At 37.9% G+C, this 24,218-nt stretch overlaps 2 protein-coding genes across 8 annotated transcripts in view; one reads left to right on the forward strand and one right to left on the reverse strand.

The window, feature by feature from the left end:
- Nucleotides 1–988: 988 nt before the first annotated feature.
- Nucleotides 989–18,342, forward strand: LOC139937853 (acidic leucine-rich nuclear phosphoprotein 32-related protein-like). 2 transcript variants are annotated; one of them, XM_071933208.1, is made up of 8 exons: nucleotides 989–1,532; nucleotides 9,585–9,734; nucleotides 10,451–10,570; nucleotides 11,231–11,399; nucleotides 12,087–12,188; nucleotides 13,586–13,800; nucleotides 14,830–14,926; nucleotides 15,865–18,342. In XM_071933208.1, exons 1-8 carry the CDS (start codon nucleotides 1,446–1,448, stop codon nucleotides 15,930–15,932), a joined length of 1,008 nt encoding a protein of 335 aa, XP_071789309.1. In that variant the 5' UTR covers nucleotides 989–1,445; the 3' UTR covers nucleotides 15,933–18,342. The 2 variants fall into 2 exon arrangements, with proteins under 2 accessions (XP_071789309.1, XP_071789308.1); XM_071933207.1 differs by having other exon boundaries at nucleotides 991–1,532; nucleotides 12,084–12,188.
- LOC139937852 (coronin-2B-like) overlaps nucleotides 16,251–24,218 on the reverse strand; it is a 47,470-nt gene continuing 39,502 nt past the window's right edge. For all 6 annotated transcript variants that reach the window (XM_071933203.1, XM_071933205.1, XM_071933200.1 and 3 more), the window contains one exon: nucleotides 16,251–23,750. In XM_071933203.1, coding sequence (XP_071789304.1) covers nucleotides 23,622–23,750 — 129 coding nt within the window. In that variant the 3' untranslated portion in view covers nucleotides 16,251–23,621. The remainder of the gene's footprint in view (nucleotides 23,751–24,218) is intronic.

Here is a 24,218-nt window from a genome sequence, read left to right on the forward strand (position 1 = left end):
TGGTTACTCATCATTGACGGTGCGTAAAACCCTCGATTTCACGTCACCGCCCAGGTACTGACATTTTTTTTGTACAGGCTAATGAATATTCATAGAATATGAACATGCACTTTTCATACTCGCACTAATCGATCAATTAAACATTTTAGAAATTTTCTGCCAATACAAAATATCGTGCGTTTAGTTTAAGATGTCGCTAGAAGTTTTGCGTTTAGCCCTAGGCTATGTAAAAACAAGTTAAATTACCCAAGATGTAAATTATCCACAGTAATATGCAAATGAGCCACTCTAGGGTCCTCATGCACGAATCCACAGGGTTAAACTCTCAAGAAACTGATAGGGAACGTGGAACGATTTCTGCCTCAGTAATTTAGGAAGCACATCTTATCGATAAAAATAAACAGACTTGACTCTGCATGCCCCGCCCCTCGGACTTCACCCGCCGGTGATCGCTCGACTTTTACGGAACTTCAAATTTGTTGAAGGAAACAACACTTTTTGTATTGCTCAAAAATCTCAGCATTTTTAATCTGGAGACCACTTCGCCTAATTTGTCCATCACATTAGTATCGTTATTTTTTTTTAAGATGAAGCTTTTGGCCCGTCACAAGCCGCGGTCGGAATAATGCCTTCCTAAATCGTGGAAAAGGGTGCATGCACTTCCCCAACAATCAAATAATGTTCATTTATTCGTCGTCTCGTCATGTAATTTACCCTTTCCTGCCAAATGCCACCTCCCTTAAAAATTAATTGTCATCTAACGACTAAACAAAATTCTGTTCTACCCTGTCTAGATCGACAGATTTTGCAGTCGTCAAAAAAGTTTCAAACCGTTCCTTTGGCGGTTCACTCCTTCACAAAACACATAGCCAAACAAACAACACGGCCAAGCTATTGTGATTATGGGGACTACGCATTGCTCAATAGCGAGTACCCCTCCCTGGATAATGATTGACTTTGGCGCGTTGGCTGCATGTTGCTCGCTACCGATATGCTGGATTTGTGGAAAACTGAGGCAGCTCAGATCGTGTACAAAACCAATGCAGTGTGTTTGAAGCGCACAAGGTTAGGGATCGCCGTTATAGCGCCAAACGGTTGTTCAAGTTTGTACTGCAGATAGAAGGCTCTCAACACATCAACCCAAGTCAGAAAACACCCGTACACCCTCGTGCTTCAAGCATTGATTTACACATACAGTCTACATGTGTACGGGTAGATTATTGGGCAATGTCATACAGCCCCGCATGACAATATTCACTGCCATTGACTAGCTAGGTACACTAGCAGTCTCGCATCGTTGTAGGTTCATAAATACAGCCAACAATTCAAACGGCTTGTGTGGGGCCAACTGAGGATCTCTGCTGATTGTACGGCTCCGGTAGTACCCACTGCCGATTCGAGCGAGAGTAACTACCACGGACCGGCGGTAAGAAGATAGACAAATCATGGAGCAAACCAATGAGCAAGGAACGGGGGCTGCGATGATGGGGAGGCGGATAGAATTGGAGTGTCGAGGAAAATGTCCGGAAAAGGTAAATATGTGGTTTATTTTGTTGTGTTTAGACTTGGACAACGAGCTGTGCTGTAGTTTTTTTTATATTTAGTTTCTAGTTTAGCAAAATGTGTTTATGGGGATCTGTGACTGTGTTGTACGGTGGCGTGTGATTGTATGTGTGTGCCATGTGAGTTGGGCGGCATTTTTGTAATGTTTTGTTGTAGTTTTGTGTCAGGGACTGAGTGTAATTTCGCGGCGTCTGCTTGTCTTTAAAATATTTTGAGAGGCTGTTTTTTAATGTCTGCGTAAAAGGTGAAGGTGTGTCAAGATTTAAAGTGGGTTACATGGGGAAGGTATCTTGTGCACTGTTCTGATTTTGTAATAAAATGGGGGTGGTTTTTTTTGCCCCCAAAAATGATAAGCTTGGCGGCTGTGTACTTTGGCAAATGGTCAGTCAATGCTTGGATTGGATGTTTTTCTACAGGTCTGCATTTGTCAAATGCTAGGCCGATTATGACATTTTGTCAAATTTGATGAAAAAAGAAGTTAAATATAAAGCCAGGTTTCTGTTTACATACATTCCTGAACTACCCTAGATGACTAGCTAGGCCAGTGCCAACACAATCTTGTTCTGCATGCTATCCCCTACTACATGGTTGAAGCTAAAATTTAAAGAAAAAATATGTATCCTGCCAACTCTTTTATTAATATTAATATTACATTTTTTTATGAAATAAATAAATTGGCCTAGTATCTAATTTAACAAGAGATGTTCCTTTTGAGTTTTTTGCAAATCTTTCCCAGCCAACAAATACAGCTGTCTTGGATTAAGATTCTACCTCCATGGTCAGACAGACTAAAGAGAAATATATCAGTAAGAATGAGCTGTTGTCGTGTTGAACAATCAATATTAAATTATTAGGTTGCTATGAAGTATGATTATTAATGTTTGTTGAATTTCTAGACCTGGAGCAACTATTTAGGCTACTACTAGGCTACAGAATACAATAAAACCACTGACAACGATTCAACCACTTTGTGACTGACGCATGTAGAAATGAGTACAACCAATAAAAGAGCAAGCATAGAGCTTGACTGAGTCAGACACTTTGGTTAGACATGCCTAGCTAGTCCTAGCTAGAGCAGCCCGTAGAGGAACAATTTGTAGCGCAACAACAGTCAAGAGATCAACTAAGTTCTAATTAATTCTGCAACATTTCATACTCACAGCAAAACAAAATATGCCTTAGCCACTAGCCAGGTCTTGAATGCAAGCTGTACACTACATACATAAACATCGTTTTCCGAAATGTTGTAAACCAATCAAACATTGAACAATACCAAACTGCATTACTAATTTTCCCTCCAGGCTTAAATCATAAAGAAACAAACAAATCCAATCCTAGTACAAGCATGGAGGTAGAACTACCTCCACCTCCATGGTACAAGTTACAAATTGAACTTAGTAAATAAAATTAACTCCCAGTTGGGGTCTGCTTCCACTAGTTGCAACTTACTTTAAAATAAGGTTCCCTAAATATTCTCTTGCTGTTTTTGAAGAATGCTGCACTTGCTAGTTTTCCTAAAATATTCATCAGGCCTCCTTAATTTGCACATCAGTAAGTTCTGTTTGAATTTAGCCTTTGCAGATATTTATCCAGTTGCTATTTAGGTGGCAACTAAAATTGTCATCGTCAAAGAGTTACCACACTTCAACACAGCATTCCATAAGTAGAAATACATCCAGATTTTCAAAGGGAAAAAAACCTTAGTATAAAATATAAAAAATAGGCCTACAAGTACAACTTCTGAAGTGCTGCTGTGATTTTGTTAAGCTCTTGAAAAAAAAAAACCTTTTTCAACTTAAACAAAAATAATTAAGAGTCAGTTCAGGTAAATAGTTGACATAGTTGCTCACGGTCAAAAAATGATTTTTTTTTATACTTTGTTGGTGGAAGGGCCTTGGGGTGCAAGTAAACAAAATTGCATTTTCAATTCTATATATAGCCCGTTGCCATGGTTACGGCTCATTTTGTTTTTTGGCCATTTTAGGCCGATTTTGGGGTCTGAAAAACTGGTTTTTAGCTCATATTTACAACTCCACCCCACCAAAACGCAATATTATTTCAAAAAACCTTTTATATCACTACAAAGTATCATCCTTGGCCTTCCTTGAGAAAAAAAATTATTGCTTTAAATAACACCCTTGTGCTATTTTTGCATCATGCATTACAGTAAGTTTTTAGAACTTGCAAAATCGACATTTTTACCCTATTTTTGGACCCCAAAATGTCAACTTGCCAGGGGTCTCAGAAAATTTTCCTTTCGTCTGTGGTTAGGGCCAACATTGGTCTTTCCATATCTGGTGTCAAAAACTTGGGCAATTGTATCCTGTTGGGCCAGTACTGCCTCAAAACTAGACTTTTTTCCCCAAAACATGAAAAATGCCTTTTTAAGGGTCTTTTCACATAATATCGACATACGTGTCCATGGTAAAAGAAAAGGAATATTTTTCTTATACTTTGTGGATGGTAGGGACTTGGGGTGCAAATAAACAACATTAACATTTCAAATCATAATATAACACGTTGCCATGGTAACTGTTCATTTGTGTTTAGGCCACTTTGGGCCGATTTTGGGGTATGAAAAACTGTTTTTTTAGTTAATATTTACAACTCCACCCCACCAAAAAACAAAAATATTTCATAAAACCTTTTACATCACTACAAAGTATCATCCTTGGCTTTACTTGAGACAAAAAAATATTGCTATAAATTTCACCCTTGTTCTATTTTAAGAACGCGCATTACAGTATGTTTTTAGAGCTTGCAAAATCAACATTTTTACCATATTTTTTGCCCGCAAAATTCCATTTTTCAGGGGTCTCAGAATATTTTCCTTTCGGTTTTGATCAGGGCCATAATTTGTCATTTTATTTCTGGTAAGAAAAACTCGGGCAATTGTATCCTGATGTAACAGAACTGTCGCAAAAATAGACCCTTTTCCCCGAAAACATAGAGAAATGCATTTTGAAATATTTGCTTCATTTTGAATTTATAACATGAAAAAGTAAGCAATAATTCCATCAATCTGGCAGCTTTTTATAAGCACTTTGTAGGTTTAGTGCATTACCAAACATTGATCAGGACTTGTTGATGACCTAAATCTTATAATTTGCCCCACCCCGGCCCTGGCCCAATCATATTTCTTGACATTGCATAAAATACAATAACAGTTTTGTGAACAGCGCCTCTTTTTTGAAAGTCACATTTTTTAATTCCCCTTGCACATCAAGAAAGTTTGTACTGTCTTTAATGTTTTATAGGTTCTCGGAATATTTCCCTTTTTGTTTTGATTGGGCTATTATTATGGTTTGCATGACTACTGGGGAGAAACACTTTGGTTTATTGTATCCTGTTGTGACACTTCTGCCTCAAAAATGGTAATTTTTCCAAAAACAATAAAAATGCATTTTGAAGTTATCCCTTAGTTTGAATTGATAAAAAACAAAAACGAGCATGCTTGTTAAAAATATATGGCACTGTTTCCATGCTCTTTAAGCCACTGAGATCTTGTTTTGTCATAACTACTTTACCTAGTTGTACAGGTATGGTACACATTGCAAGAAGAGAAGTAGTGCGATGAGCAATCTTTACTGTTCTTGTCTTTACATGGCCTTATAATAGTCTTCTTGGTCCCCTGCCCGCTACCAAACTAAACATTTTCATCCCAATCAGAACAAAGAGGCTCTAAAAGTGCGCAAGTACTGTATCCAAAGTATAAATGGCCATTCACCTGCTTTGGCCTTCTGTAAGCAGTTCCCCCATCTATGGTGGGGTTCCTTTCAATTGTACTGTTGCAAACAATGAAAGAGTTGGTTTATTTAACGTGATAAACAATTCAGCAGGTAATGTTTGACAATGTTTTTTGTTGATCGTTCTCAGAGACATATATAATAATTATGAATTAGTCAGATAGTGAATGGAAATAATAATCAAACTAGCCTGAATAGACTTTTGTTACTTATTTATGTTCAGCAGGTGCAAGTTTTTACAACTTCTTTCAATGTTGTTTCATTAAAGGAACACGTTGCCTTGGATCGGTCGAGTTGGTATTTGAAAAGCGTTTGTAAACGTTTATTAAAAAATGCATTATGATTAGAAAGATATTTTAAAAGTAGAATATAATGATCCACAGAAGTATCACTCAAAAACCATGCATTTTAAAACAAACCGTTACAAACGCATTTCAAAGACCAACTTAACCGATCCCAGGCAACGTGTTCCTTTTAAATAATCTCTTACGCTCATCTTGCAAATTATTAGTATCATTGTTTTTAATAAGAAATTGGCAAACTTTTCCAACACTTTTAAGCGGGCTTTTTAATTTCCCACGTTTGTGTTGGACATGATTGGACGCTCCAAACCATCTGCCGCAAGCACAGAAACTACATTGTTTATGATCTCTGTCTCTAAGAAAAGTTTTACATTTGGTAGCAGGCAGGGACCAAGGAGAGTAGGCCCTGTATTAAAGACAACTTGTAAAGAATACTCATCGCACTCTACTTGCAATGGGAATCATACCTGTAAAATAGGTAAAGTAGCCAAATCAAGAACTCTCAGTGGCAAAGCATTGGTTATGGTTTGGTTGGATACCATTATGTTTAAATACAAACTTTGTATTCAGTACTCAAAGGGCATGGAAACAGTGCCAGATTTTTAACAAGCATGCATTGTTTTTGAAAAAATTACTATACTTAAGGCATGATCAGTCACAACAGGATACAATAAACACAGTGTTTCTACCCAGAAGACATGAAAACACCAATAACAACCGAATGGGAACACTTTCAAAAGAAGAGGCGCTATTCACAAAACATTGTTTTATGCAATGTCAAGAAATATGATTGGGGCTGGGCCGGGCAAATTCTAAAATTAAGGTCATCAACAGTTCCTGATAAATGTTGGGTAATCCACTAGTGCTAAGGAAAAGCTGCAAGATTGGTAGAATTATTAATTTTTAATGTTAGAAATTCAGTATGAAGAAAAAACAATTCAAAATGCATTTTTTCTGTTTGAGGAAAAAAGTCTATTTTTGAGACAGTACTGTTAACATCAGGATACACTTGCCAAGTTTTTCTTACCAGAAATAAAAAAGACAAATTTTGGCCCTGATCAAAACCGAAAGGAAAATATTCTGAGACCCCTGAAAAAATGAAATTTTGAGGGCAACAAATCTGGTAAAAATGTTGATTTTGCAAGTTCTAAAAACATACTCTAATGCACGTTCTAAAAATAGCACAAGGGTGAAATTGTTAGCAATATTTTTTTGTCTCAAGTAAAGCCAAGGATGATACTTTGTAGTGACGAAAAGGTTTTATGAAATATTTTTGTTTTTTGGTGGGGTGGATTTGTAAATATTAACTAAAAAACAGTTTTTCATACCCCAAGATCGGCCTAAAGTGGCCTAAACACACATGAACTGTTACCATGGCAACGTGTTATATTATGATTTGAAATGTAAACGTTATTTATTTGGACCCCAAGTCCCTACCATCCTACCATCCACAAAGTATAAGAAAAATATTCCTTTTTTTTTACCGTGGACACGTATTTCGATATTATGTGAAAAGACCCTTAAAAAGGCACTTTTCATGTTTTGGGGAAAAAAGTCTAGTTTTGAGGCAGTACTGTCACAACAGGATACAATTGCCCAAGTTTTTGACACCAGATATGGAAAGACCACTGTTGGCCCTAATCACAGCCGAAAGGAAAATTTTCTGAGACCCCTGGCAAGTTGACATTTTGGGGTCCAAAAATAGGGTAAAAATGTCGATTTTGCAAGTTCTAAAAACATACTGTAATGCATGATGCAAAAATAGCACAAGGGTGTTATTTAAAGCAATAATTTTTTATCTCAAGGAAGGCCAAGGATGATACTTTGTAGTGATATAAAAGGTTTTTTGAAATAATGTTGCATTTTGGTTGGGTGGAGTTGTAAATATGAGCTAAAAACCAGTTTTTCAGACCCCAAAATCGGCCTAAAATGGCCAAAAAACAAAATGAGCCGTAACCATGGCAACGGGCTATATATAGAATTGAAAATGCAATTTTGTTTATTTGCACCCCAAGGCCCTTCCACCAACAAAGTATAAAAAAAATTCATTTTTTGACCGTGAGCAACTATGTCAACTATTTACCTGAACTGACTCTTAAAGCATTCTTATGGTTCCAGCAACAAGATGATCTAAATGAAGCCCTGAAACTATGAAAAACTGCAGTTTGTAAAAGAAGGAATAATTCTACTGAAATCATGGAGGGTAAAATGATAGAATATAATTCTTAAACATGATAAGTAGTTTCACTGCATGCAGTCTGCATGCATGCTCAATAATTTTTCAAAAAATATATCACACAAAAATATACTTTATACAAACAAATCTAATAATAAATTCCTCACACCTAACCTAGCTGAAAACATGAAAAAGTGGGTGGAACATACACAATCTTTTCTCGGAATACTACAGATACAGAGCCAATATTTGACCCTCACATAACACTTGCTGTGTAACAAAAATATGAATAGTAGTGACCCAGCCAGCCACTTAGTTCTCTATCTACCACACACACAACACAAATCAACAACAAAGACATTATGAGGTGGTCCCTAAGTGTTGCTGCCACGCCGTGGACAAACTTGTGACGTTACACCACTTTTCAGCCCAAATCTGTCCCGTTGTCCCTCCAAAACATGTCAGTGAGAACAGAAACGGTGCGAGCCTGACTCCTGTGATGTTTTTCGGGCGGCACATCGTGGTCTGGAGGGTGAAAATGGAGTGAAAAGTTGGCAGATTGTGGCGTGGGTTTACTGCACGACGCCATGATGGCACACTGCGTTCTGTGTGTATTACGAACGTGTGTGTGATAAAGTATACGGGAGCAAAATGGTCGCCGATTGCATTCGCTGTGTGGCAATGCGTGTGCGCTATGGGGATGGTTAGGCATGCGCCCAATGAGTGGCCACCGATCCCTGGACGGAACACCGGGCCGAGAAACTCTACAAAATTCCTCAACAGGTCATTCTTAGCGGCATCAAGCTCCGGATTTAATTTTTTGTGACAGTAAGGTGTGATTTTGAGGCTCGGTGGACTGGACAAAATGTAGATTTTAGGCCAACAAACAACTTTGAACGGGGATTTTTCGAGATGGTGTGTTTTTGTGTCAATAGAGGGCGTAGTATAAACATAAATTTGGCGGGTGATTTTCTCAAAATCGAAATGTTATTCTGAGCATTTTTGAGGCCCTAATATTATCACAGTAAATTATATTGTGATAAAATATAATTTTTATCCAGACTCGTGAATTTAATTTATTTTTTCATTGAATTTTTGAGATGTTGAAAGATTTTTTTTGATTATCAGCAATCCAAACATTAATCATGGCTAAACAGTTTTTAAAAAACGACTCTTAATTGGTTGGTTTTCCCAACAGACCATGGCATGTAAATATGTCATGAGAAAAACTTGATGAAAATTTCTTTTTCTAAATATATCTGTCCGTGGAGATCATGCAAGAATGATGAATATCACCAGGCTATGATTCTGATGATTCTTTTGAAATCACTAAATGCTGACTTGCTTCTCTTTGGCAGATTATAGTAAGGATTAGTTATAATTATTTGTAATGCTACAAAACTTAGATGGAATATAAACTTATTATTATTATTGTTTTGTTGTTTGTTTGTTTGTTTGTTTGTTTGTTTGTTTGTTTGTTTGTTTGTTTGTTTGTTTGTTTGTTTGTTTGTTTGTTTGTTTGTTTGTTTGTTTGTTTGTTTGTTTGTTTGTTTGTTTGTTTGTTTTTTAGGGTGTTTTTTAGGGAGTTTTTTTTTTTTGGGGGGGTCTTATTGAGGATGGTTCTCTTCAGTCCCCCTAAAAATATTTAAGTAAATAAATAAAATTGAACAAATTATCTCCCATATTTTTCCTAAATCAGATAACTCATGTGCTCGGCCAATTTATGGCTTCTTTAAAAAATCAATGGTTGTGCAAACATTTACTGAAGTTATCATTATTATTTTTATTTTTTTACAGGTCAAAGAGTTAAATTTGGACAATTGCCGGAGTGACAAAGGAGCGATCGAGGGATTGAATGAAAGTTACGAATCTTTGGAAGTCCTAAGCCTCATCAACACAGGATTAACGACACTCAAAAACTTCCCTGCACTTCCCAACCTCAGAAAGGTGTGTTGGTTAACTTTGTTTGTTTGTCTGGTAATAACTTGACGTTGGAACCGTTTGATTGTTTTCATCTTATAAATGCAGACGTGTGCAATAAAACAAACTTGTGAAAATTGTATTTCAAAAGGTGGTCGCATTTTTGAGATAGCGCCGAAAAATCCGAAAGCGGTTTTGTCCAAGCAGGAAGAATAATCCCGATTAGGAAAACACTATCTGAGAAGCATTACTCAGATTCAAATTTGGGGCAGAAAAACTGATATCTTTTGGCCATTAATTTTAAGAGTGATTACAAAACCTTAACCTTCCCTTTAACTTGGTTTTGATCTTCCCTCAACATCTACGACCAGCGATAGCTCAACACCAGATAACTCAACACCAGTAAATGAAAAAAATAGTCGTGAAAAAAAACTCTGTCCATGGAAATAATGCAAGAATGATGATTAGCACTGGGTTATGATTCTGATGATTCTAACGCCTTTGAAATCACTAAATGCTGACTTGCTTCCCTCGGACAAATTCAAGGTATTAACAATTAGTAATAAAATTTTTGTAGTGCCCCAAACTTTGGAATATTATGGAGGCCATGGCCCCTGGTTGCCTTTGTCTTGGCCTTGGTGCCCCTTCAGAATTTACTTGTTAAGAATACTTGTTAAGAAAAGAAAATTAAAGTTTCTAATGAATTCCTCTTCCTTTTTTTCCCACCTGTTTTTCTTTTGCAGCTTGAATTGAGTGAAAACAGAATATTGGCGGGTCTTGGGGTATTGGTAAACTGTCCCAAATTAACACATATAACTTTGAGCAATAACAAAATCAAAGATCTGGACGCGTTACAGCCACTGGTAAGTTCAGAATGTTTAACTTTTCTTTTTCATTTGAATTTCTTGAAAATGTCTATTTTTGTTAAACAACTTGTTCCTTTTGAAGATATCTGAAATGTTGCCACAGAAGATGCATTTGGCTGGGTCCACTGGTTTTAACCATGACGCCCTGTCGACAATTTGTTTTTAAACAAAATTGTCCGTGGGAAATAATGCAAGAATGATGAATAGCACTGGGTTATGATTCTGATGATTCTAACGCCTTTGAAATCACTAAATGCTGACTTGCACCCCTCGGACACGGTCAAGATAGAAACAATTAGTAATAAGTGTTTGTAATTCCCCTAAACCTTCTAGAATTGATACGGCATATAACATTTATGGATGCAATGGCCTCTGCTTGCACTGGTCTCGGCCCTGGTGCCCTACAGATGTTTCTCATATACTTCAAAAGGAAGTGCCCTTTGCAAAATAAGAAATTCATGTTGTGCAAGGCGAAGACGTCTTAACATCAAGAAAAAATAGTGGATACCTACAAAACTTGTTGATAATTTCAGTCCCTAATCGTGCTCTTACCCGATTGATAGATACAGTTAGATAAAATGGTTTATTAACAAACTGTCCTCGCAGCACATGGATTGAATTACGACAATTTTACATCTCCACTTCTTCCCCATTCAGACCAAACTAGAGAACCTACAGGCAATAGACCTCTATCACTGTGAGGTCACGAATATCGAAGGGTACAGAGAAAAGGTGTTTGAGCTCCTTCCGCAGCTGAAGTACTTGGACGGTCTGGACAGATTTGACAAGGAGGAGAATGATTCAGAGGAAGATGATCTGGACGATGGTAAGCTTAGAATAGAAATCTTGAAGAAGAAAAAAATAGTCTCAAACGGCATAGGCTCAATGAGCTTATTGGGCACCTTTTGTTTTTGCTAAGCTCGGAAGAGTATTGCTAAGCAGGCAGAAGTTGATGGAAGATTTTTGGGCAAAAATGATTTTTTTTTAAATATTTGTTTATATATATATATTTTTTTTTTCATGCCCTGGAAATAAGTTTATACTTGGAATCGATTATACAAGCTTAAAAGAAAAATTACGGACTTTGGGAAAGATATATTCGTGGTAATTAAGGTAATGAATTAATTTAAATATAATTTGTTACGCCCTAACAGCCGTAACCAACCCTAAACTACTTTGTCAAGAGATAATGCAAGAATGATGATTAGCACTGGGTTATGATTCTGATGATTCTATCACCTTTGAAATCACTATTGCTGACTTGCTGACTCTCTTGTAATCAAATTATTTATGAGAATTTAAACAAATTTTATTAATATTTATCAAGTATGTAAACCACAAAGGAAACTGACTGGGTAAGTTTTAAATAGTTTGGGTTTTATGAACAAACAAATGTTACTGGAGCAGAACTTTATTGTGTGTTCATGTTAAGTATCACATGTGGAGAGTTTAGCTTTCAATCACGGAGAAGTTAACGTTAGGTATTTGTTGTCCTATTTTCCCGTTTCAGTAGTTGACTTGTCGGGCGATGACAGCGGCTCGGAGAACGACGACGATGATGATGAAGAAGCCGGTGGTGATATCGTCGTAGAAGATGATTCTGACGAAGATTCAGGTAAAGAACAATGTGTGTGGTTCAGACCAAGAACTACATAGAGGGCACGGTGGTTGCCCCTGATATTGGCCTTGGTGCCCCTACAAAATTTGTCCTTAGAAATTGAGATTATACAATGGAAGTGCCCCTGCAAAACAAAATTTTGCTAAGGGGACTTCCATTGGAAAACCATAAACTATTTTGGAGATGTTTGAAGGGGCACCAAGGCCAAGACCAGGGGCAACAGAGCCCATGGCCTCTGTGTAGTTCCAGGCATGCCATTCTGTCTTGAATTAGGACATATTCGTGTCAAGGTGCCAGGCTATTAAACCTCCCAGCCTCATTTTGGTAATACATTGATATGGTTGAAAGCAAGGCAAAATAGGTATACTTTGAATACGTCTTGGTCTTGATCACAAGCAAGAATGATGACTAGCACTGGGTTATGAATCTGATGATTCTAACGCTCTTGAAATCACTAAATGCTGACTTGCTGTGTCGAGACTGAAGAATACTCTACGGCCCATAGAATGGTGTGCTGTACAGTGCGCTGTAAGTGCAGAATGACCTGGGCCCAATTTTATGGCTCTGGTTGTTGTAACCAAATAATCAGCGCTTACAGAAGAGGGGAATTCCGTGCTTCCTTCACAGGGTAGCAGGGAATTTCTGGTTTAATTTATCTGAAGAAAGACGATCCCCTAATCCTTGAGGCATGTCGTGGCCTAGCGGTAAAGAGCACCGGATCCAAACTCTGATCAGCAGAGGCGGGTTGAGTCCCAGTCGTGACACCTGTGTTCTTAAGCAAAACACTTTTACCCATGAGGCTTCGTCCTTCTGATGGGACGTAAAGCCGTTGGTCTCGTGTGTTGTGTGTGTAACGCACGTAAAAGAACCCAGTGCACTTATCGCCAAGAGAAGGGGTTCACCTTTGTGTTCCTGGTTTGATTGGCTGCATATTGCGCCACAGCACCCTGTAAACCATTACATGGTGCTATGGTAAAGGAGTAGATCTCATACTTCAAACGTAGTCCAACCTACCCTGCAGGAAAATACTGTATGTTAAAGCGCCTTGAGCGTCACTGAGTGACATATGCGCGCTTTTAACAGGGATGAGAAATGTTAACCTTTTTCTGCATTCAGACTTTTTAAGTCAGCCTAAGGAAGAAAATCGGCTGTTATTTTGTTCTCATTAAAAGAAAGCTAGCTCACTGATCTACTTCTCTAATGCTGAGGGCACTGTTCCTAAAAAGCTTTGTGAAATCTAAACTCCAGGGGTTACTAAAAGTTGGAAATGCCATCATTTCAATGTACCTCCTAAATTTGGTTCCTAGTTTCAGACTTTTTTGCCGGAATTTACTCTCAACCTTGTATATAAGCAGCCACTCTATTATTGACCATACTATTATTTGTCTATCTAGATGATGATGATGAAGCTAACGTTTACGTCAGCGACGATGATGATGATGACGACGACGATGACGACGACGACGACGATGATGATGATGACGATGATGAAGACGAAGAAGATGATGAAGATGCGACGGGAGGAAAGGTCGAGGTAGACGTCGACGATGGAGATAGCGATAGCGGGTCAGAGGTCGGACTTGACTACCTCCAAAAGTCGGACCTTGTGGTAGGTTTAAAAGAGTTGATGGAAGCTTACCACGATACACCATTAGCTCACAGTCCTGGAATAAGACAATCTTAAAGTCTATTAGAAACTTCTAGAGGGGCACCAAGGCCAAGATATGGGGCATTGAAGGCCAAGGCCTCCTTGGCCTGCGTGTAATTCTACACTTGGGGTTCAAAAGTGTTGATGGAAAACTTGTTGGAAACAAATGATGGAAACTTTCCAAAATACATTCTTGCCTCATCTTCACACCAGCCACCGCACTGTCTCCCTTGACAGTGGCCCGTTGGTCAAATTCCACTTGAATCACATCAGGACCGCTCAAAGATCTTTCCAAGTGGTCCAGCTTTCTAGCTTAGTGTCAAATGCATCCCATTTAATGTTATGTATGGACAAGTGGAATCACAAGCTAACTGGTCCTGCTGGCCGGCCAGTAACTGAACAACTTAAGGGCAAGCCCTGCTACCACCTTTTACAAACTCTTCAACTTGTCCTTTCATACGTTGGTGACTGTCACCACAAACGTGGTCGAGGAATGCGCAAGAATGATGACTAGCACTGGGTTATGAGTCTGATGATTCTAACGCCTTTTGAAATCACTAATTTCTGACTTGCTGCATCTTGACCACGATTGGATAATTATCCAGCAACATGAATTTGTCCGCAACTCTCCCGTTCAGAACACCAGGTCTGAGACTAGCCTTGAGGCCCCCAAAAAAGTTCAAATGGCAGGCAAAAAAGACGACTTCCTCCATGCCCCCTGGTCATTGCCTTGAAGTGCTCAAGTCGAAATAAAAAATTTTATTATAGGAGAAAATGCCTTGGTGCCCTTTCCCCTCTCAAAATATAAGCATAAAGGCCTGCAGTGGAAATTTACACTGCCCCACTGAATTGTCTTGCCCCCAATCGCTAATTGCCCTGACCCTGATCCCTATAATAAAACACACTGCCCCAATCCCTAATTGACCTCACAGAAGTGCTCTATTACAAAAAAGGAAATCTAAGACTTTGACATCTGATTTGTAATTTTAGGATGATGAAGAAGATGAAGAAGATTTCAACCCTGATGGTGAGGTCGATGACGACGATGATCTTGACGATGATGAAGATGACGTTCTACAAGCAGAAGGTGAGACCACCCATCATCAAATATCATCCTCTGCTTTTTTTCAAAGCGTCACGGATGAGATTGTTTAGACTTTTGGCTGAATTCAGACTTGTCATGTCGGCCTGGTGAAGAGAATCAAACAATATTTTTTCCACAAATAAAGAAATCCTGCTCGTTGGTCTGCTTCTCTAGCTTCTGAGAGCCCCGAGTATTATTAGTATTATATATTTCTGTTGATGAAACAAAGGATTCCTCATAAGTGAACTCGATCACTGTAGCTCACAAGCCTGAGGAAACCTGTAAAACAAGGGTGCTTGCTATGTGAACTAGGAACACTGGGGTTAACCCCTACCCTTACACTGTAGCTTGCAAGCCTGAGGAAACCTGTAAACAAGGGTGCTTGCTATGTGAACTAGGAACACTGGGGTTAACCCCTACCCTTACACTGTAGCTTGCAAGCCTGAGGAAACCTGTAAACAAGGGTGCTTGCTATGTGAACCACAAACAAAGATCATCTTCTCTTGTTTGGAGAGGGGAGGGTTTCTATCTGTTTTAAAATTTGTAACTATTTTTTAACTCAACTTGTCCTTTCATTCATTGGTGATTGTCACAACAAACCCCGGTCGAGGAATGCGCAAGAATGATGACTAGCACTGGGTTATGATTCTGATGATTCTAACGCCTTTTGAAATCACTAAATGCTGACTTGCTGCATCCTGACCACAATTCGATACGTAACTACTGATTGTGTATTCCAATAAGGGATTATCCTTCCTACATGGACATAGTCGCTCCAAATTTTCGTTGATATCTCAAAAACGCGACCATCTTTTGAAGTAAAATTTTTAGATGATAGTTGTATTGTATACATTTAGGAATTAAAACAATTGAAAGGTTCAAAAACCAAAGGTACACTTTGCAAGTTCTTTGTAATTTACGATTATTTATTTCCTCGACAGATCCAGAGCAGAGGGGTCAGAAACGGAAACGAGATCCAAATGAAGAAGACGAAGAAGATGATGAATAATTTCCATGACAACCGTAAATCGTTGTTTTATATTCTGTCCTCTCTTTTTTGTTTCAGTTTGTTTTATTTTTTGAGTGGAAATTACTCACTTGGACACTTGTACAAAGAAAGACTAACGACTGGCAAAAAAAAAAAAAACTTAAAAAAAAACACGGGGAATTGTGAGATGCACTATCCCACCGGACCAAGGGCATGTACTGTGATTGCGACTTTTAAAAAAAAAGACACTTTCCTCTCATAATCGGCAGGTAAACGTAATGTTTGTAATTCAGGTAAATCGGGGGTACGGGGTACTGGAGGGGTCTTGAAGTTTGGGCATTTTTGCTTGCCTCACAGCAAATTCATCTGACTAAATGACGACTCTAAGATGCAATAGAGCTTAACACTTGTTATGCCCCTTGGTCTCTGCCTTGGTGCCCTTTGACTTGTTAGTACGAAGGGTTGATTTTCCTTAACGTGGGTGCCTTTTTTACTGACGGAAAGGTTGCCTTCAAGATAACTTTTCAAGGCGGCTTTGGGGGTGTAGTGACATTCAGAGGGAGGGGGGTGGGGCGTGAATCGCTGCAGCCTTATTGTCGTTCGGCAGCTTTTGATCGGGGATAAAGTTTTTTATACGAGACCAAAGAGATTTGGAAAATGTCTTTTATCGTTCAATGATGGGGAGTGCGTTTAAATGTCACGTGATGTCCAGATCCCAGTGTTTTCTGGGGGAAGAAGATTCGTTTTTTGAATCCTCATTCATTTTATTAAGTCTTATTTTCTTCGGTTGTTGCTTATGTGAGTTTGAATTGATATACCCCACTTGTACTATCTTTAAAATATAATAATATTTCTGTGGTTTTGACTATGTAAATTGTTTCCATGGAAAAATGCTGGCCAGCTTTGAATTTTAATTCAGTTTAGATTCTTGAGCTGGTGGTCTCGTTCGTCCTTCATTTGAGGGACGGACAAATATTTTTTTCCGTTCTTCCTTTATGACGGGAGAAAAATGAAGTAGTTATTGTAGATATGTGAATTGAATTGAGCGAGATGCTCCAACTACCAAAAATAATCTTGTTTTATTAATTCAAAGATCTTAATATCTGGGGTGCATTTTGGTGTTTGTTACCAAAAACTGTTTTGGTCAGCGGCCAGTGATCAACAAATGGCAAATTCAACTGAAACAGTTATCGGTTATGACCTCGAGATTGCACCCCTGAAAACAAACATTTCTGCAGCTTCTCAGTGCTTTCAGTTTGTCCTTGTTGCAATTTAGAACGTTGAGAATGCAGTCTGTGCACTGCTGCCCAAAGTTGATTCGGCTACGCTGCCGATTTAGCTGTTTATCAAAGGTCAGCTGTCCTATTGGTTGATCTGGTTTATTCACCATACAGGTATGTCATACGGAATGGATACTCTATGTCCGTTGCTGACATAGAGGGCATGCATGGCAGACAGTAAACAAGACTTAATTGAGCTCCGCTTTCTCATGTTCCTTCGTTACATAACACCACTGGTGATTTCAAGGGAAATATTGCATATTAACTTTATTTAGAAGCACAATTTGGGAACAGTCAAAATTGGTATACATCGCTTAGCAACTGAATTCTTTTTCAGATGTTTTTAAAGCCGACACGTGCAACTTACAGGCTGATACACCGTGATTGAACCGAAAACACATTGAAGTGCATCACTTAGCTGTTTTTGTTGTTTTTGTTTAAGTTCCTGAAACCAACCAAAAAATGTTTCAACATTCGAATGGACATGTAGGCTTATTCTGAACCAAAGGAGAAAAAAAAAGAGTTTCAATTGCCGCTTTACAGATTTTACAGATTAAAGAAACATTCCAAGGGCCTTATTGCAGTTCATTGTTTTTAAGCCAGTTCATCAAAATTTGGGTCCACGTTTTTTGGATAAAAACCTTGGGAGAAGTCTTTGCCTGTGACTGTGCCAAGTATTTGAAAACCATTTGGTTATTGACCCATTTCACCTGACCTCATCAGAATAATCTTGGATGCGCCATTTTGGTGGTCAATGTCAGTTATTCAGTGAAGTGCGCATTATTAGGTGACGCGGCGTTTACACGTAAGCCTATTGACCATTAACATGGTGAGCGTGGCATCAGCCGCCGCGTGTGACGCGCGTGCAAGGGGTCAATAAGCAAGTTTTGTGAAGCAGTTAGGGGTTCGTTAAAGGGGGCGGGGCTTAAGAAGCATCAAGCTTGTACATGTGTAAGTATGTAAACAGAGATTGCAGTTGTTTTTTTTACAATTTAGTACATGTAGAATATAGACATTGCTTAATGCTCACACACAAATGGAAATTCTTGATTTTTTTATTTTATTTTCATGTTGGTAGCGTTTCAGCGCAAAAGCTTTTGTCCCAGACAGAAATCATTGCTTAGCAAGTATATTTGATATATTGTGCTCTTGACTACCTATCATTAAAAGAAAATGAAAGCATATTTTTTGGCAACAGTTTTTGTCTGAAAAGTAATTTTTCGCTGAAACACTCTATGGTTTGTTGCACAAACATGACGCACCAGTGCACCGTAGTACAACACTTAGGAATACTTGTATAGTTTTAAGTTATTAGTTACGTTTCTTTTGTTATTTTTCTTATTTTTAAACGGAATATTGTGGGGCGTTTTTTTTTACAAGATGCCCAATTGTTAAATTTCAATCGTCAATGAATTTCAAATTCTGTAAAAACTAGTAGTTCAACAAAAATACTTTTTTCCAGATCGTGGAGTGTGAACACAAGTGATAATTTATAATTTTGTTATAAAAGTTATTCTTTTGTTGATGTAAACTTAAAGTTTATTATTTTTTTTGGGGGGGGGGGGCACATGGGTCTGTTGATTTAGTACATTTAACCGTTAACAATTAAGCTTCCATAGCAACTGCTCCTTCAAATTACCCAGTGTTAACATTGCAAGAGACTTGTGCAAGTCTTTCGCCCGTTCTCAGTTCACCTTGTTATAATTTCATTTTTTGTAAACACATAACCTGGCTACCATCAGTCACTTCATGTATTTTACATCAAATGGATGTACCTGTATGTAGTATATCAGCATTAAGTCCAGAGTTATCTGGTAGCCAGGTTAGCTCCTTTGAAGTTCAATGATCTTTCTTTCCTCGGATGTATAATATTGTACCCTTTATTGTTGGAACAGTCCCAAGTTCATGTCGACAGAATGGATGTTTTTTTTTCTGTTGTAATAAATTTTTAAGAAACCCAATTTCAAGAGTGTTTGTTTTATGTTGGATAAAGAGTCCAAGACTCTACTATACATGTACATGTAGATGTATTGCACATGACGTCATTGAACACCATCTTTGATGGAAACGTAAAGGCGCTGCTCACGACTCTATCAGCCAATGATAGCCTTTCACGCAAAGGGTCTATTTAAAGAAGAAGGGAAATGACCAATTCATTTTTGTAGAGGGGTGTTTTGCTTCATAACCGATTTTCAGAGCGAAATTTTAAACATGACGCTATGGATTTCAACTAATTGATCTTTACATTCCAAGAAAGAATTTTTTCGTCACTCAAAAAAACAGTCAAATTCAAATAATATTGTAAGTCGGGAATGAACCGACCAAACAAATCAAATAAATAGTTAATTAAAATTGCAGTTTTTGACAAAGACACAAGAGGAAGAAAACAAAATTTAGTAATTTCATGTTTTTGTAATAATTGTTATTGAATTCACATCGCATTAATATAATTACTAAGAAGATAGACTTGACCAAATGATTGTCAAAAAGGGCTAACACTCTAACACTAAACTATTCACACATTTTGTTTTGCACTAGAGAAACTGCACAATTATATAGATCTCTATTACTGCATATATACAAACAACTACATTTATTTTGCAACTAAAAAACGAATACATTTGATTTAGGTAATAAATTGCAGTGTTTATGTCTATTGCAAGCACAATTTTAATTGATTGGTTATAATCTACTACGCTGCCTTTCCATAGCTAAACAGCCCAACTCAATATTGTATTTTTATATAGGAAAATTTCAGAGTAAATCCAGGACGCTTTTTTCCATTTCAAAGTTCAAAGGCATGCTGTGTATAGCCTGAACATTCGAAGTCACACTTCGAGGCTCGTGAATAACGCCAGAGACTGGCACAGAGATATGCACAAATTCTTCACCAACAATACAGACAAGTACTGTAAAGTACTGTATCAATAATACAACACAAGTGGACACGTGCGGACGACCGAAAGTAAAGCTTTCCATATCTGTGTTTTGATTGGCCAACCGAGGTGCCTTCAGACCAATCAAAACAAACCCAGCTACGGTAGCTTTCAGTCACTGCATTTATTCAATGGTATCATTGAACCCAAATGGAATCACTGGATCTGAATAGCAGGTACTTGTCTTTATCCTTGCGGATAAAGACAGAGGCCCTGACTATGCTGTGTATGGTTTTGAATATAACATGTCCTATCTTGGCCTCTCTTTAGAGCGAACTTTCATCTTGTTTTTATGGTATAACAGCTTCTCTCAGGGGCCAAGAAAAATTTGCTTAAGCACGAAAATGGCTCGCTTACTTACCATATTTACTGGCCAAAATGTCATGCCATAAACATTGCTTGTGACTGGTTTTTAGCTGTTGTTTACTAGAATAACAATTGAATGAAGTCTTGGCCGGTCATCTGATTTTATTAAGCAGTAATTTTTTGCTTAAGCAAAGTTTTGTGCTTAAGCAGCTCTATGAAATTGGCCCCTGGTCTCAAAATGTCACTCTTTGAGTTACGTTGTTTTGCCATGGAAGTGCCACATGCTGAATATAAGTAAGCCCGATACTTGACTCCATGCACCTGAGCCTTTCTTTGTGGCTTGGACAGCTTCGGTTCGAAGCGTCTTGCAAGTGGCTTCCATGCCCCTTGGTGCCCTCTAAATGATTCAATATAAATTTGTATACCCTTATAGAGGCGCCCTACAATATCAAGGAAGTTGTCTTGCCCTTTACAAAACTGACCAGGCTTAAGGTGGGAGAGGGTAAGGGGATGGATCTGGAAAGACAACCATAGCCACTTGATGAGGAATTTTGCAAATTTTGGCTCCAGAAAAAACTTTCAAAAAGCCAAAAACCTTTTTCAGTGTAATAATTAAGATTTAGTTCGGCCGAACCGTAAGCACTGTACACACAGTGCATTTAAATTCGAACCCACAACATTCTGCATTTTACTGCAAATGTCTTCTCCAGAGTTAAAACAGGACCAACCATAGGCCTTGATGAGATACGGCATATACTACAGGAGTGCGCTCTGTGGTGAGCTTAAAGATGCTATGTCAGATTTTTGGCCGATTTGACCCAAACATTTTGATTTAAAATTCAATAGGTATTTTGATCGGGGTCGAGAAAGATACAAGCTTTCATTTGAGCCATTGCTCGAAAAAGTCCACCAATTATTAGTAGCAGTGAAATAAAATGCTCAAAATTAGTTTTTGTCTGGATCCCGACAATATATCACGTGACCAATTCTTATGTGTTTTATAAGAAACGTTTTAAATTTTCGTCATGGTTCCTGACCATTAAAAGTAAAAGTTAAACTTGTTTTCGTTAGAGCGGGTGATACTCTTTGAAATACCATTCACTCAAAAAAAACAATTTTTTAATGTTTGGGGCCAAAAATCTGACCTAGCATCTTTAATATTTACATAATAAACCATCCATGCATGACCGTGGCTCGGCCGCTGCACTAGGGCAACCAAGCCACGAGTCAGTCGTGTTCCTGGATCCAATGCGAGTGTTTGCCTTTAATTCTTGAGTGTATTCAACCCCCGCTGTGAGCAACAGTGCGCGACCTGCCTCTCCAGCTGAGGACTTTGGTAAATATACCCAGATACAACTGTTTGGTTTGGGTGTACACAGACAAACTTCCCCAATAGTGTCAGAGTTTGTGCCCACCATATCTCTTAATGGCTTATAGACTTGGTTTCAAGTCTGCGATCTAGGTTTTCGTTTGCCTGTTGCCAAATGTGTAATAACCTTAAAGTAAGGGCTGTGATAGCCAACAGGGGGGCAAATGGCTATTGCTTGGGCGATGCAGGCAAAAATATCAGCGATCTCAGACTTGAAGTGAAGTCTAGACATAAAAAGTTAGGGATCAATTTAAGATAATTGATCCATATTTACATCCTTCAATTTTAAAATTCATTTTTCATATTATGCGCCTAAAATTAACTATCTTTGATCAAACTTATCCTATCAGCTCTTTAATATATTTCAACAAAAATATGTACAAATAGAACCACAAAAATAATAACTTTATTTGTTTTTTACTCTATGCAACATTTTTTCTTTTTCCATTAAATTTGATTTACATTTTTTAAACACAAATAAAATACCAACTGTTGTTGGAATCAATAACTTTTTTTTTAAAAAGTTGGCATTCAATACAAGTAATAAAAAAAAAAACCTAAAACTTGTTAAAACATTTTCAGCATCACATGACATCACTACAATCTCAATCTACAATACAAAAATACTGCACTTGTAAATCATACAAGTTACTACTTATAGTCCCAAGTCACACAAAAGGTTAAAAAAGACAGCGGTTTTTTCCATGTCTTTGTGTATAAAACCTGGTGATGCCAGAATAAAGTGTATGTAAGTATTAATTCTTGCCATAAACGCAGAATGGCAACACCCTGATTAGTAAAAAGGTAAACATTTACCTTCTGTTAAAATAAAACAAAATATATCAATTGGGAACACCAACACTATCTCCCACTCAAAAGAAGTCTTTAATTTGCGTAATTACTATAAAAAGAAAACTTTTCGTGGTTAAAAACACAAGAATTTGAGTTATTTTCATTCAACTCCTTTCTGGCTCTGCACTTTTTATTAAGTCTTTTTATTTTTATTTTTTAAGTGACTGAGGCATCCATGTTGAAACTTCAATTGTAACAACTGGGAATCAGTATGAGTTAAAAAAAAATTCAGTCAGGGTACAAGACTAGCCAATGTTGACAATACTGTCTCCCTGAACATTCCACCACACTGCAGCACAATTAACACAACAAAACTTTTCTTACTTTACAGAACAGCTTGATATGTTGACAAAAAGACTGGAGAAAAGCTTCCCTTTTTAAAAACTAACCCAACCTCTTTCCCAGGCAGGGGTGATGGATCTCTTCAAGGCATTTTTTTCCGTATAACCCCTGATATTGGTTTATTAAAATGAGCCCGTATATGGCACATTAGAATTAGGCCCAAGGCCGATCCAGTACTCTACGAACGCTCAAGAACCAGAAAAAAGAGGCATCAAGTCAAAGAGCAACTGGTCCCCTCTCATTCTTCATTGATCTTGTGATTTGTCTAAGTTTGAGAAGACAAAGAAGGAAGTTACACTTTTAGATGTGGGAGGAGAACCCCAGAGAATTATTCCACAACAACCCACGCAATCAGGTAGGGACTGAAATCTCAATCCGCATTGTGACCCTGGCGGGGTTCGAACCAGGGTCCCAGAGGTGGAAGGCAGGTAACGAAACCACTACACCAGCCCGACCGCCAATGTTCAGGCGAAACATAACTGTTATCTAGGCCTGAAATAACACATCCATCAAAATAGGGCAATTCCAGGATATAATTTTGGAGAATTTGGGATCATTAGGTAACAAGTTTGACTCTGGCGCCCTCTCTTGTTGACCTCTCTTATTGACCTTTGCAGTCATACTTTCAAGCCTCTGACGTCATCGTGAGTTCTTCGATCTCTCTCTCTAGTTGACGTATGCGTTGATCTTTCAACATCAGCTGAGATTTGTACTGCTTGATCTCCTCTTGCTGCCGCAAAAAGGCTTTCCGTAACTTTGGAAACAAAAATACAAACAATCATTATTGGTTATTTGTCAACAAGGGTGTACTGTATGATGTTTAAGCCATAACTCAGAAGGCCCAACTTAGGTTTTAAAAAAAAGAAATTATGTAGGCCTGCTGTATATAAAAACTGCTTCAGAAAATCAATTTAGCTTAAAGGAACACGTTGCCTTGGATCGGACGAGTTGGTCTATAAAAAGCGTTTGTAACCGTTTAAAAAAAATATGCATATGGTTGGAAAGATGTTTTAAAAGTAGAATACAATGATCCACTTATTTATGGGAGTCAAAGACTCCCATAAATGGCCGACCGTGTTAGTCGACGAGGTAAAAGGAAAACCGTGCAATTTCAAGGCATGTTTGTGTGGATCATTGTATTCTACTTTTACAACATCTTTCTACCCATATGCATTTTATAATAAAAAGGGTTACAAACGCTTTTCAAAGACCAACTCGACCG

Source organism: Asterias amurensis, chromosome 5 (genome assembly GCF_032118995.1).
Source record: "Asterias amurensis chromosome 5, ASM3211899v1".
Taxonomy (NCBI): Eukaryota; Metazoa; Echinodermata; class Asteroidea; order Forcipulatida; family Asteriidae; genus Asterias; species Asterias amurensis.

Coding starts and splice junctions, on each gene's coding strand:
- LOC139937853 (XM_071933207.1), top strand. CDS start 1,446: ATGGAGCAAACCAATGAGCAAGGAACGGGGGCTGCGATGATGGGGAGG. Junction 10,571..11,230: donor TGGACGCGTTACAGCCACTG/GTAAGTTCAGAA, acceptor TTCCCCATTCAG/ACCAAACTAGAGAACCTACA. Junction 12,189..13,585: donor TGATTCTGACGAAGATTCAG/GTAAAGAACAAT, acceptor TTGTCTATCTAG/ATGATGATGATGAAGCTAAC.